We start from the raw sequence: 16,187 nt of genomic DNA, 5'->3' as shown, positions 1-16,187 counted from the left end.
AAAACGGAACTTTTTAACTTTTTTAAAAGATCCTTTTTTATAAAATGTTTGAGGTCACCATGTGGGCATTTTTGAAGTTGTCAGAATATTACAAAAGAAAACATCAGCTTTTGAGTGAAACAATTTATTTGTTTTTTTAGAATATATTTAGTGAATAGTTTTCAAGTCACCATCTGAGGATTTTTGAAAGAGTTAAAAGTCAACATCCGAGTTGCAAACTAATTTTTCTTAGAAATATTGTAGACTAGCAGACTCAGTATAGGCCGCAGTTCTGTTGTTTTAGTTTTGAAAGATCTTGAGTGAGGAAATTTTTGTGTTCTTGGCCCAATCCAATTGTTTATTATAAGGATTTCAAAATGTGAGCAAGGTCGGTTATTCTATTCGTCCATTCCATTCATGCCCAAAATTAAATATACAATCGATTGCCAAAGTTACACAGTTAAGACACACAGATTAGGCGTTTTTAAAGAAGGATTTTTTTAAAGAAGAATTTCTAAAAAATAAATAGCTTATTTTCAGCGCAGTAAATTCCTGGAAGTTCTGTGACGAAATTGTCTTTTAGATAGTCCACTTTATATACCCTCAATACTATGGTGGAGGGTATAAAAATTTGTCATTCCGTTTGTAACACCTCGAAATATACATTTTAGACCCCACAAAGTATATATATTCTTGATCAGCATATATTCTCTGTCGATTTAGGATTGACCGTCCGTCAGTCTGTCTGTGGAAATCACTCTAGCTTCCGAACGAATTGAAGTAGATTGATAAAATTTTACTCAAATGTATATTATGTCTGCAGGACTTTTGGTATTGAAAATGGGTCATGTAGGTCACGTTTTGGCATAGCTCCATAGAATGGTACCTCCCTATATTCGGTATTTTGATGATTTTAGCGACATTTTTCACCGGAATTTTTTCAAATTTGGTATTTGAAGTTCGTAATGGATACTACAGCCTAAGTTGGCTGTGTTAGTCCACGTTTTGGCATAGCTCCATAGAGTGGTACCTCCCTATATTCGGTATTTTGATGATTTTAGCAACATTATTCACCGATTTTTTTTTTCAAATTTCTCATTTAAATATTGTAATGGCTTATGACAAAAGTTGACAATGCAGATCCAGGTCGTCCTATAGTCAGTAATATAACGGCTACATTCGGTATTTTTAAGATTTTAACAGAATTTTTAATGGATTTTATTTTTTTGAAAATTTCCAAATTCCTTCCAAATGGTGGAGGGTTTGACCCGACGAGATTTATAACTTTTTTTACTTGTTTGGATTATAATGTTTCTGGGGACACTTTTGAGGATTTTCAACATATTTTGATGGAAGCCATCAGGATATATTTGTGGATTTCAGAGAATATTTTTGAAGAAATCATCTGTGGAGGGATTTTTTGAAGTTTTTAGTTAATATTTTATATATAGAGGTGCTCTCAGTGAGGTTTTGAGTCAATCTGTGCATTTTAAAGAATATTTTTAGGGTCTTTCAATGGATATATATTTTTTTTGCAATATTTTAGAAATCTTAAAACTATTTCTTGGCAGGAATTCTATTACGAAGAGTATTTTCCTAACCATCTGATCTATAAATGAATTGCTTTACGTATATTTTAAATACTCTTATTCTATTAAGAGGACTTATGTGAAATATTATCCTCATTTTCCCTACTGTTAATCATACTTATAAGCGCATTCCTCTCAATTTTTTTTTTACTTGAAAGTAATCAGACCCTGTAATAATTACATGTTTTGACATCCAAAATCACAATAAAAAAAAAACCTTCACATTTACTGCTTACAAATGCGTATACCCAAAAAATATTAAATAAATTAATATTGCAATCATAAAGGTAAATGGAATGAATATTGAATCATATCAACATTCGTATCATGTATTATTACAAAGGACAAGGATAATTTTTATAAAACAAAACAATATTCCAAGTAGATTTCCAAAATTCTCCAGAAATGATACAATACATGATCGATGAATCACAAAATGAAATCCCTCATTAGCTGCTTATCTAGTACTGCAAGTGGATTTCTGATTCATGTAATGATTGCCAAAAAAAAAAATGAAGTCATAACTCCATGGTTATGCACACTGTGTGTGAACTACTTTTTCCATCATCATTAATCATGTATTATTGTTTTTTTAACAAAAAATATAATAATAAATGGTGGTTGTCAATGTTTTCATTTTTTTTGTATTTTTTCTGTTTTTTTTTTTTCGTTTTCATACTTACTGGTATCTGGACAAATGAACCATTATTGAATGTGGGATAATGGAATAATGGCACAACGGGCACGGTACCATTTTTCAGGTAAATTGGTCCTTGAATTGGTGTAACGGTAGGCATTGTTGATTTGTGTGAACCATCTGAAAAGAGAGAGAGGAAAGTAGGAGGGAAATTTTTAACGTTTATATTTATGATGGCGGACAAAACAAAAGACTTAAGAAACAAACGTGAGACAATATTTGTCATGCGTAATAATTGTTCGTAGTGAAGGGTCTAAAAGTGACTATAGATATAGGGTAGTAGTCAAATAGTTTACTATGATAACCGATATTCCCTCTATGATATCGAAGAAAATGGCAAAAATAGTAGATTCCTGCAGGTTCTGGAATAGAGCAATTGTGAAGGAAAAACTCAATTATTCTCCAGATTTTTGTCAAAATAAAAAAATTAAATTTGGAAAAACGTAAATGAAATTAGTAATTTTTTTTTCAATGTACAGGGTGAGATACAAAAGCTGCAACAAAATCAAACGCCAGAATGAAGTCGAAAATAGCATCAAACTTTAGAATAAGTTTAGATTTGTTCGAATTGGTCACCTTTGGCACGAATTATGGCTTAAAAACGGCCAATTTTACCATCACACGCTGCCCGAATGTTGCTCTGCGGTATTTTGGCCCATTCTCGGGGAAGCGCTTGCTTGAGGTGATCGACACTTTGGTATATTTAGAGCCAACCTTGCTTTCCAAAATACTCCAAACTCAATAGTCCAACGGATTGGTACCCGGAGATTTGTGGTTGCCATTGTGCGCTGGAAATGAAGCGAGGAACCTCATTTTGTAATAATTCTTGGGTGACGCGTATTGAGTGCGATGGTGCTGAGTCCTGTTGGAATGTCCAAGGTCTGCGGCCAAAATGTTTGCGTGCCCAAGGCTTTAATACACCCTTCAGAATATTTTCGCAATAAATTCGGCATTTATTTGATGCCACGGTTATTGTGGCCCACACTATCACCATGGCCGGCGCTTGTGTTCTAGTGGCCAACCGAAGGTGCACATTATCAGCTGACCTCTTTGGCAAGTAAACACGATCATTTTGTTTGTTTACAAACAGCTGGACAACGAATGTTTTCTCATCGGAAACGGAGAAAACTGAATTCGGCAGTTCACCACTTTCGGCCAAGCGAAGCAACTCTTTAGCTCTTTTGAGTCTATTTTCTTTCTGTTGCGGTGTAAGTTCTTGCACTTTTTGTAATTTTAATGGCTTTACCCCAAGCTCATTTTTTAATATTTGCCGAATGGAATAATGCGATATGTTCAGCTCACGAGCCATTTTTCGCCCACTGCGACGCGGGTTTCGATCAAGTAGCTTCTTTACTTTTCGAACCATTTCTGCTGATGTTGCTGTTTTCTTCCGTCCACTTCCTTCGGAAGTCGGGCTACGCTACTAGTATCACGGTAACGAGCGATGGTAAGAGACACATAAGATTTTTTCACATTTAAATGCTGGAGTGCTTTAACGATAGCCACTTGTGGTTTTCCAGCCAAATATAAAGAAATTACACTATTACGCTTGAATTCCATCACAAATAACTTTTTTTCTGGAAAATTCTCACCAAAATGCTTTTGTAGACTTGTATTCAATATAATGAGCTGTCACTGGATTATTTTAAAAGCTGTCGGAAGAGTACCTTAGAAATGACAGCAGTCTGAAGTTGGTTGCAGTTTTTTCATCTCACCCTATATATGTAAACATGCCTTTTATTATTTTTCCGATCATATTTATAGATATATCCAAAGTTATTATTATTGGACCAACTACTATATTTCAGATTTCTTATATCATATTTTGTTGATACTGCGGAGGGCAAAATAATGGTCAAACTTAATTTTGAACTCCTCACAAAATATTTAAAATTTTCCCCAAAATATTTCCCAATGCCGTCAAAAAGTGAGTCTTACAATTATCGACATCACTCACTCACTACCTCACCATGACTATTGCATTTCTGAAAACCAAGAGAGAATATATTTTTCTGTTAAGCAATCTGGCACCTTTGCTGACAGCTATCCGTCACAGAAGTGCAATAATTCACAATGACGACAACAACGGGGTTTCTTCAATCAAATTTCGCCCTCGTCATTCGCCCAGCTCGACTCTCGTACGTGCACATCGCTATCCATATCTCGTGGCATATGAGTTACGACAACATGTTCGACTACTGTTTGGTTATAAAGCGGGTATCTCTTAAATCTGATCAGAAGCAGGTATCCATCTCGTCGTAACTTTTTTTGTTCGTGGTGTTGCCGTTGTTGTTGCGTTAATTTTGAAGGCGTTTAACTTGTTTATTTGCATGCCAATGTAAATATTGTTGACACAAAACAAACGCCTGCTGTTGCTGACGATTGTCTGCATCTACCGGCTTGGGTTGAAATGATGATCTTCAACGTTCGGATGTTCGGATGACAATGACGTTTCGGATGCACTACATCAGAGATTAACAAGATTTTCATTTGAAGACACTATTTATAGATTTTTGAGCAAATTTTTGAAAATATTTTTGGATGTTTTTTTCAAAAATACATTTTTGAGACTATCTGTGATTTTTTGAGAATATTTTTTAGGGCCCATCATTAAGTTTTTTAAAAGAAACTTGTGGATATTTAAAGCTTTTGATAATATTAAAAAAAACTGTGGATTTTTGAAAGAGGTTTTCTTTTGAAGATTTTTGACAAAATTTTATTGGTGCAATCAGTGGTTGATTAGTGAGTCTCAACATTTTTCGTAAAAATCTAAGATATTCCTAGAAACCCGCTTCTAAAGTCTCGAAAATATTCTTAAAAATCGTCGGTAATACCTCGAAATATAGATTATAGACCCCATATATATTCTATATATATTCTTGATCAGCATAAAATTCTATGTCGATTTAGCGATGCCCGTCTGTCTGTCCGTCTGTGGAAATCACTCTAGCTCTCACTCTCTCTCATCACTCACGAATTGAAGTAGATTGATAACTTTTTACTCAAATGTATATTATGTCTGCAGGACTTTTGGTATTGAAAATGGGCCATGTAGGTCCACGTTTTGGTATAGCCCCGATACCTCCCGTTATTCGGTCTTTTGATGATTTTTGCGACATTATTCACCTTAATTGTTTCAAGTTTGGTATTTGATGTTTGTAATGGACGCTACAGCCTATGACAGGAGATTGTCTGTGCAGGTCCACATCTTCGTATAGCTCCCATTTAATGGTACCTCCCGATATTCGGTATTTTGATGATTTTAACGACATTATTTGCCGGAATTGTTTTAAATTTGGCATTTGAAATTCGTAATGGATACAACAGCATAAGACAGACAATAGGCCATGTAGGTCCACGTCTTCGTATAGCCCCCATATAACGGTACCTCCCGATATTCGGTATGTTGATGATTTTAGCGAAATTATTCACCGGAATTGTTTCAAATTTTTTATTTGAAGTTCACAATGAATACTACAGCCTAAGAGAGAAAATTGTCTGTGCAGGTCCACGTCTTCGTATAGCCCCCATTTAACGGTATCTCCGGATATTCGGTATTTTGACGATTTTAGGTACGATACCCACCGAAATTGTTTCAGATGTCGTATTTGAAGTTCGCAATGAATACTTCAGCCTTAGACAGAAAATTGTCTGTACAGGTCCACGTTTTATAACCCCCATGGTACCTAACTATATTCGGTATTTTGATGACTTTAGCTACATTATTCACCGATTTTTTTCTAAGTTACGCATTTGAATATTGTAATGGCTTATGACAAAAGTTACCTAGGCAGGTCCATGTCGTCTTATTGACCCTAATATAAGAGCTACATTCGGTTTTTCTAAGATTTTTACAGAATTTTTAACGGATTTTATTGTGTTTGAGAATTGTACAGCTTTTTTACTTGTTCTATCTATAAAAGGCTATCTATAAAAGTCTTCCTCAGGGATCCTGAAATCCTGTTGAGAGCCTTCTGCCTATAGAAGTCGTTCTGAGGCCCCTTTTTTAAGACATTTTGAGGTCCTTCTATCTTTTAAACATCTCTGAAGGCCTTCCATCCATTCTTCCATTGAAGAACTCTGGATAGTTCTATATTTATTAAAAGAAAATCTAGTGAAGGGTTCCTTTTAAAAGAAGGTCCCTGGAATGTTTGCTGTCTATAAAATATATCTCTTGAAGGGATGCTCTCTACAGAAGACAACTTGCCTGGCATCTATTTATTTAAGACTTATTCTATCTCTAGGAGCTTCTATCTATGGAAAGCCTTTTGAGAATCTCCCTGAGGTCCTTTATTGATTGAAGTCCTATTGAAGGTCTACCATTGATAAATACCTCTTTGAAAGTCTTTTATCTATAAAGGTTCTCCTAATGCTTTTCCATCTTTGGAAGACCCCTTTAAGGATATCTTTTTATTTTTGTGCAGTGTGTTTAAGAATCTGCTCTGCTTATTTACAATTTTACAACCATTTACAATGTTTTCAATGAGCACATATTTTTTTCTCGAAAAAAACCATAGTAACGTTTGTGGTAAATGTGGAAAAAAAATTTCGGTTTTTTGGAAATTCCAAAACCTTGATACAAAACTGCAATGTTTGGCAGTTTTATGAGCAACATTTGCATGCACTTAAATCCTGCCATGCATGCATTTTATGGATCACTCGAAATCGAAGTGATATTCAATATCAATTCATTATTGAGTAGCTACACAGCAGAAAAGCTGATCAACCAACCAAAAAAAAGATCCCTTCAAGTTAAACCAACGCAGCTGATGGACAAGAAATTCATTATCGCCGGAAAGAGGAATTCATACCAAAAAACAGATATAAAAATGTTATTCTTGTCTCGTCGGAGCAAAATGCAGTCAGTGCTGCATGATAATTAAATACATATGCAACCCGTGTGCATATGTTTGTAGGTATATATGAGCGATTATTTTTGGTATGGTTTTTGGGGTCGCTTTTAATTGCGGTTGTAGGTTTTTGCACGATTTTGTGCTTGTTTTCGTGTTATTGAGTGCATCGCTGTCGTCTTCTTTTGTATGGCGTTTCATAAATGCAATTTATTTTTTTTTTGCTTTTGAATTCCCAAAAAAATGCATTTCAAAAGAAATCTTGCTTAGGGTAAAATGCAAAATAAGCTAAAATACAATTGTTTCAAAAATGGGAAATAAATGATTTTAATATTTCTTGTAGTGGAATCGAACTTTCTTAATTTCTTTAAAAAAAAAAAAAAAACAACATTTGAGTAAAGCTATTTTGCATTTTATCTGGGGCACATTGTGACACAGAAATATATATAGGTTTCCAAATTGCATACAATTGCTCCACATATTCCCTGCTTAACATTGGTGTTACGTGATTCGTTTTTTTTTTTGTGATTTTTGCTTTGGATTGAAAATTGCACGCATAACATCGTCATCGGTACCGTAATCATGAATCAGTTGAAGTATTTCCAGTCCCTTTTTTATGCTCGCCAACATTCAAGACCTAATTTTGCAGACAACTTTCTCTTTCATGCCTTCCATGTAAGTGCTATCAATTAGGCCCTTATTGCGTAAAGTAACCACAACAATGACCACAATATATAAAAAGGGGGAATAGGACAATCAGAAAATAGGCCAAAAGGAATCTGTAATGATGTGAAACACTTTGATACATTGGAATAGGTATCGATGAAGTTTGAAAAGAGAAAAACTAGCTTTCAAGATACAGGTCGTGATATGGGTCATGTCGCTCCGCCTCATAAAAGGGTATAACCCGATTTCAAGTATATTTTACATTTTTAACCAAATATTTGATAAAAAAAAATTCGGATAATGTTGGTAGTTTGAGTTGATAGTAAAAATAAACCATCCTTGAAAAAAATTATCAAAAAATTGGTTAACCCCCATATGATTTAAACCATTTTCGGGGGCTTGGACATTTTCTTATTTTATTTTGCCCTTATTTGGCATCTTGGTTTCTAAGGCGGTAGAAAACCTCTTGGCATAAAATTTAATATATATGTAGGTCAATATTTTAGAGTATCGCCCATACAAAGGTCCCTCCTGATTTTACCTGTTTCGCGGGTCTGAACCACATTCACCAATCGATTTAAACCATCATACAAACAATTTTTCACATTGGCATTTATTTTAGTATATTCCCCACATAAAGGACTTTAAGGGGGTCAAGGGTCTCGATACACAGCCCGGGTAGCTCAGTCGGTAGAGCATTGGACTTTTAATCCAAGGGTCCAGGGTTCAAGTCGCTGCTCGGGCGGCATAACTTTTTTCTATCCATATCTAAAAGGTGAGATAAAAAACTGCAACTAACTTTAGACAGCTGTCATTTCTAAGCCACTCGTCCGACAGCTGTTAAAATTATTATTATTATTATTATTATTATTATTATTATTATTATTATTATTATTATTATTATTATTATTATTATTATTATTATCATTATTATTATTAAATTATATTGTTTACAAGCGTACAAAAGAGAATTTTCCAGAAAAAAGTTATATTCTGGAGGGTGTGATGGAATTCAAGCGTGATAGTGTGATTTCTTTATATTTGGCTCGAAAACCACAAGTGACTATCGTAAGAGCACTTCAGCATTAAAATGTGAATAAATATTTTGTGTCGCGTACCATCGCTCGTTGCCGTGGACAGAAGAAAACAGCAACATCAGCAGAAATGGTTCGAAAAGTAAAGAAGCGACTTCAAGAAGATAGAATCAAAATAGCTTAAGAGCTTTGCTTGGCCAAAAGTGGTGAACTGCCGAATTTGGTTTCCTCCGATGAGAAAACATTGTCCAGCTGTTTGTAAACAAACAAAATGACGGTTGGCCACCAGAACTCAAACGCCGGTCATGGTGATGGTGTGGGCCGCCATAACGGCTGATGGTCGCTCTCCGCTCGTATCATCATCAAAATAAATGCCGAACATCATCGCGAAAATATTCTGGAGGGTGTATTAAAGCCTTAGGCACGCAAACATTTTGGCCGTAGGCCTTGGACATTCCAACTGGACTCAGCACGCGCCACCCAAGAATGGCTACAAAATGAGGTTCCTCGCTTCATTTCCAGCACACAATGGCCACCAAAATCTCCGCATACCAATCCGTTAGACTCTTGTGGTTGGAGTATTTTGGAAAGCAAGATCGGCATTAAAAATATGCCAAAATTCAGGTCATTTGCTTATTTTCAATAGGGTTCGTCATTGGCACAAACAAATGATTTGTATAAAATTTCATTTTGTTTGGACAATAAATGCGAGCTGTACTTTGTTTACAAAAATGCATGAACAGACGGACAGAGAGAGGGGGACAGACATGCGTACATCGATTCCGAATGTGATTCTATGCAGATCATCAAAATTAGTTATGGGTCTATCTCGCATCCTTCCCTATTTTACAAACAAATACACGAAGAAATAATATCCTGACCACAATGTGGTGTAGGGTATATAAAAGTGAACCACTTGTAACAATGGATTATATATCGTTGAAGTATGAGCGAGAGAAAAATTCTGATTCTCTTTCTGTTCATAAATAATAATTTATAAATTACCAGAACACCAAAATTAATTTGGGTTGTCAAGCCAAAACTTTTTTGGGACTTTGTATAAACTTAACCATACACTAGAGGTCCCCACATTTTTTGGCTCGTATCTAAATTAAAACCTGTCCAATATCCAATTAACTCTATACTCTATGCCTAAGAAGTCTAATATTGGAGCATTAGTCAGAAACTCATACCATATTCACACATAGCTAATTTTAAGAGACTGTCATTTTTATTAGAGGTAATAGTAATTGATCGATAACAATAATTACAGTAATTTGTCACATAACTGAATTATGTTTCATATTACAACAAAAACGGTGTTTTATTAAAATTCTAAAAAAAAAAACGTGCAAAATTATTTTGCAAGAAAAACGTTTGCCTATAAATAACAAAATCAAAAAAAAAAAACCAAGTGATAATTACAATTGAGGGTTAGCAACTAGCGCGGAGCTACCGGCACAATTTTCAAATGTGACGTGTTGGAATTATTATCAGATTACGAACCAACTTAGAACGACAACATCTGGTGCCAGTAGTTCTTGTCAAAAGATTCCATGTCACTGAGAGAGTTATGTTCTTGGATTCCTTCTCCCATTTGGTTGTTCTTGGTTTATTTTTGCATTCTACCACCAATCGTGTGTCAACTTTAGCAAATCACCATAAATCGTGTTTATGATGCAGACTATCTGCAGATACACAAATTCAAGGCAATCGAGACCTTTCATTTTTTTTTTCTTGCTGGGGCTTTTGATAAATTTGAATTTTGTTGCGAGTCACAAATGTTCCTGCCAAAGAACAGAATGTGTGTGTGTGTGTTCTGTAGTGCATGGAGGCATGGTTGGGTTTAATTAAATTGTGGCAAACAGAATTAAAAGTCAACGTAACAAATATTGTCACGTGACGCAACACATGTGGACATGTAATTGGTTTTACTTGTTTGCCATTGGATATGATGAATTGACATCCTGAGTCAAAGTTTTCTAAGAAGACAATTATTTACTGGGGAGAATTTCAAGTAAGGCTCATAATGCTAGGTCGATAACATACATACGTATGAATGTTCTTATACATAAATACTAGAAAATCCCCACTACTTCATTAGCTAAAATGGGAATAATTTATTTTATATATAAATTAATAATTCCAGCACTAGTACTACTCTACCAAATTTAGTACTTTTCGTACACTATAAAGTACGTTTTTATAAAAATACCTCATTATCTAAATCCTTTACACACATAGTGGATTCTGATATCGCACAATCAGAGTGAAAATTCATGATGCCAAATCTATTCATGCAACCATTCCCAATTTAGTACTTTTCGTACACTTACATTTATCTCAGTGACCTTTATAGCAATAGTACTTCTCGTACACGTTATAGTACTTATTTCTAAATTTACCTCCTTACCTAAACAGTGATCCCAATACCAAAATTCATCAATACAATTCCAAGTCTGCCAATTTGGAACCGCTTTAGCTTAACTGTACACACTTATTGGCCCCTATACTAAATTTTAACACTCTCCCTTTATATATTAAAGAATAAAAAATAATCCGCTGTCGGACTGATTCATCAACGACACGGCAAAACGGCTGAAGCTAGCATCCTGAAATTGTGAAGTGAGCCATAAGTGGGTAGGGGTGAGATAAGACTGGGTTCTGGGAAATTCATACTAGAATGTATACTAAATATACTAAAACGCACTAAATGTCGCACCTTTTCGTATTTTTTGAAAGGGTAGAGCTAAAATCTTGATATTTGGTCTAAGAATTAAGTTTTGGGAAGTTGTGTTGATATAAGTAGATGTTTTGTACTAATTGTAACATTTGTACTAAATGTGGGAAAAATGAATTTTGGTTGAACAGAATGATATGGAAATTTAAAATGTTGGTATGGGGGTCTCTCTTGGTGTATTAGGGTTAAGACAAAGTGTGGGGTTTTGGAAATGCGTTCAGCAAGCATACTAAATATTGGTATTGCGTTAACGGATACTGCTTGAAATCTGAAATTTGGCATTAGAATCACTGTTAGTGTGTAGGACTTAGATTTGGAGGTGGTTTTGGAAATACGTACCAAAAAGAACTAAAGGGAGTAAAAAATTGAGAGGAAGTCTGAAATTAGGCATAAGTACCTACATGGCGGGTAATATGGAAATACGTACTAAAAAATACGAAAAGTACTAAATAATATTAACTTCTGTTTATGGGTAGGGAATAGAGCTAAAAGTCTGATATTTCGAGTTAGAGGCTTTGATTTTTTGTAGAACAGGCAAACTAAAGGGTTTTTAGAAATTCTAAAAATACGTGTACCAAAAGTACTAAAACGCACTAAATTTGGTACCATTTGGAATTATGTGAACGGATAGTGGCAAAATCTTGAAACTTGGCATGTGAATCAATTTTTGGAAATGGGATCGATGTAAGGAGGTGATTTTGAAGACGTTTACTACAAGTGCACGAAAGTACTAAATACTACTATATTTGGTACAGTTTGGTTGAAGAAATAATGCTTGAAATCTGGAATTTGGAGCCTGATAGTGATTTCGGAAATGTAAACTATGATTGTACGAAAACTACTGAATAGTATTGGTATTGAGTGACGGGATAAAGATAAAATTCTGAAATTTGATATTTAAATTACTGATGATTGGAAATGTGCCCTATATTTGTATGAAAAGTACTAAAGTACTAAAATTTGGTATTGGGATACGGCTGGAATCATCAAATTTGGTATTGGGGTCTCTGTTAGTATATGGAGTTAAGATATGGAGGTGGTGGAGGTGAAATATTTACTAAGTGAGCGAACTGTACTAAATGGTACTAAATTTGGAATAGTTAGGTTTAGGGTAAACGAATTCTGCTGGAATTTTTGGAAATTTTTATTGGAGTCCCTGTTGGTGGTAGGTTTGTGATAAAGAGTTGGTTTTGGAAATGTTTACTACAAGTGTACGAAAAGTACTAAATAGTACTCTATTTGGAACAATTGGTCAAAATGTTGGTTTCGGAACTATGAACTATAATTGTATGAAAAGTACTGAATTGTACTTAATTTGGTATTGGATGAAGAAATAGAGCTGAAATCCTATAGAAGTAGTTTTGGAAATGTGCACTATAATAGTTCGAAAAGTACTAAATGGTACTAAATTTGTTATTGGGTGAAGGGATAGGGATGGAAGCTTCAAATTTGATTCTGAGGTCTCTGTTGGTATCTAGAATTGAGATATGAAGGTGTTTTTGGAAATGTGTACTTTAATAGTTCCAAAAGAACTAAATTAGGCATTGGGTTAAGGAATAGAGCTGAAATCCTGAAATTTGATTAGATATCACTGTTGGTGTCTGTGGTTAAGATATGGATGTGGTTTTGGAAATGCGTGCTATAATTATTCGAATTTGATATTGAGGTCTCTGTTGGTATATGGTGTTGAGATTTGAATGTGTTTTTAAAAATGTGTACTATATTTGTACAACAAGTCCCAAAATTATACTAAATTTGATGTTGCGTGAAAGTAGAACTGAAATCCTGAAATTTGATATAGACTTCACTTTTGGATCTGGAGCTGGTTTTGAAAATGCGTACTACAATTGTTCGGAAAGTACTAATTTGTACTAAGTTTGGACAATTGTCTAAGATAGAAAGATTTAGATTTTTTGGGATATGCATACTAAATTTGGTTTTGGAATTTGATATTGAGGCCATTCTACAGGGTGAGAAAAAAATGCACCAAAGTCAAACGCCATAATTTTTGAATTTTTTTGAATGAAAGCAAACATGTTGGAAATAGCTTAAAATTTTAGAATAAGTTTTGAATTCGACACCTTCGGCTGTTATGGCGGCCCACACCATCACCATGGCCGGCGCTTGATTTTTGGTGGCCAACCGAATGTGCACATTTTCACGCTGGAATTCCATCACGAATAACTTTTTTTCTGCAAAATTCTCACCAAAATGCTTTCGTATGCTTGTAAACAATATATTGAGCTGTCACTAGAATAATTTTAATAGCAGCCTGAAGTTGGTTGCAGTTTTTCCATCTGACCCTGTACATATGGAGACGTTGAAATAGTTCTGCTTTGCAGTGGTTTTACTAAGATCCTTCTCAATAAACTTAAAAGTTAAAAGTTTTTAATTTTTTGCTGGAAAATTAACATTTTCCTATTATTGCTTAAAGGAAAAACATGAGTAATATATGAAACCTTTAAAGACTGTAAATTAATACGATGTATGAAGTTTTGGTTAAAAAATGTTGTCAAACTTAACACGAGCTTTTGGAACTAATCAACATTTTTTAATGTACACTTGCTAGCCGAATATAAAACGAAAGAAACACACGATTTAGACTAAAACACAATGAAAATATTTATATGAATTTGTTGTCTGGTACCAAATTCTATTTTCTTTTGTCAATAAATGGTCAAAATTATAAAACATAACTTCGATGTATAAAGCCTTAAAAAGGGTGAAAATCTGGGGGTATCATGATATGGGTGTTATGCCTGTACGTGGACTTATATACTCTATTTTCAATACCAAACATCCTGGGAATAATGTCATTGCCAAAACTAAATGTTAAAGCTCTATCTCTAATAGCGTGAGGTCTATTGTGACTTCAACAGACCATGACCTCCAAATTGTGCCACATTTCCATTGGCAGTTTTACTGCCGTACATTGTAATAAAAAATTGGAAGTCTATTAATATTTATTGCTATGATATTTAAGACTTAAAAAAAATTTATTTTCGGTTTCAATTTATTGCGTAGAATAATGACAGTGATTTTCCTTTTTTCCCATGCTAAGCAAACATACATTTTACGAGTTTGATCAGAAACTCGTTTAATGACTTATGTTCTACGATTTTTTACATTTAGTACACAGTGTTATCAATCAAGATAAAATTTAAGTTATAAGACCTCAAGATAAGTTTTAGGTTGTGTTCATAAGTGCAATTTTTATTGCAATATTATCCAAGATAACTATTGAAGCTATTTTGTTTGCAAATTCTGGCCTTGAAACTACCCACAATCAAGAGGCACAGATACGGTGTCTACTTTAAAAAAAAATTGTAACAGGGCGGTAATGGTGAAACTAGTAGGTGGTAAGTGACCGAAGTTCAAAGAATTTTCCATGCGAATGACTTCCAAAATTCGTTCTGATGAAAAACTAAACTTGCCGACTTATTCATCAAAGTAGCAATCTGATTTGATCGTATATTGACATTTCGGATAATTTATTCCATCGTATATAGACATTTCGAATACCACTTCTATTCATAAGATTTTGTGAGGAATCTCATAATTTTTTTTAAACGTTTTTCCAAAAATCATCTGAGGTTTTCTCCAGAATTTTGAGTCCTCAGAAATACGAATCTCTCTTGGGCTTTATTTTTCATGCTAAAAAATGTCTTTGTTGAAGCACAGTGCCAACTTCTTACCCGCTGCTAATATAAATGTTACATATTTAACAACACACATTTACATTCTTAGACGATCACTAATCGATGACGTATGCAGTAGCATAGAACCAAGTATTGTCGGTCTAGCGGGTCCCTGCATGTGTCTGTAGCACATTGTCCATGTATTAGTTGTATTGAACTTTTATTAACGTCGTTAAAATATTGTATTTTTTCACATTAAACAAAACAAGTTTGTATTTAAGCCACTCCCCCTTCCTCCCTTCTCCCCTAGTAGCTGTTAGTTGAACCACATTTGTGTTTTATAGAAAAAAGAATAAATATGTTTCTTTTTTCAATATAAATTAAACCAATCACAAGTTATTTGATCTCAACTATAAATATTGTTTAAATACGAAAATAAATCGTGTCTCTGGATCTGGCTCTCTCGTGCATATGGATGCAAAATTAATTTGCATTTATAGTTGAGTTTATAAATTGTTGTTTGAAATCAATTTTAAACGTTTATTACAACTTTTCACTTTTGAAATGTTGGAAAATATTTGCTTCTATTTGTAATTGTTTGTTATACCCTACAACACTATGTGTTGGGGGTATTATAAGTTTGATTGGGCCAAAAATTATGTAACACCTCGAAATATTGGTTTCCCACATAGGAAAGTATATATGGATCTTCCTAGCTCGCCGAGCTGAGTCGATCTAGCTATGTATGTCCGTCCGTCCGTCTGTCCGTCTGTCCGTCTGTCCGTCTGTCCATGTTAATTTGTAATCACTCTACAGGTCGCAATTATGGCCCGATCTTCACGAAATTTAGAATGGATGTGGGTCTGGGGTCAGAATAGAACCCTATTTCTTTTGGAGATGATCGCCAAATGTTTAGGGGTTGAAATGGACCAAATACTGAAAAAATGTCGGATTTTTCAGTAGCTATACAGGTCGCAATTATAGACCAATCGAC

The 16,187-nt window shown here is 34.4% G+C and overlaps 1 protein-coding gene and 1 non-coding gene across 3 annotated transcripts in view; one reads left to right on the top strand and one right to left on the bottom strand.

The window, feature by feature from the left end:
- Positions 1 to 16,187, bottom strand: part of LOC101890447 (protein spaetzle 3) — an 85,845-nt gene that overhangs the window by 38,083 nt on the left and 31,575 nt on the right. For both annotated transcript variants that reach the window (XM_005189201.4, XM_011296569.3), the window contains one exon: positions 2,252 to 2,385. In XM_005189201.4, coding sequence (XP_005189258.2) covers positions 2,252 to 2,385 — 134 coding nt within the window. The remainder of the gene's footprint in view (positions 1 to 2,251; positions 2,386 to 16,187) is intronic.
- Positions 8,454 to 8,526, top strand: TRNAK-UUU (transfer RNA lysine (anticodon UUU)). Its single transcript has one exon. It is a non-coding gene; the product is annotated as a tRNA-Lys (tRNA).

The sequence above is a fragment of the Musca domestica genome, unplaced genomic scaffold (assembly GCF_030504385.1).
Source record: "Musca domestica strain aabys unplaced genomic scaffold, Musca_domestica.polishedcontigs.V.1.1 19, whole genome shotgun sequence".
Lineage (NCBI taxonomy): Eukaryota > Metazoa > Arthropoda > Insecta > Diptera > Muscidae > Musca > Musca domestica.
The sequence above is the reverse complement of the archived record's forward strand: the minus strand, read 5'-3'. Positions and strand labels throughout refer to the sequence as shown.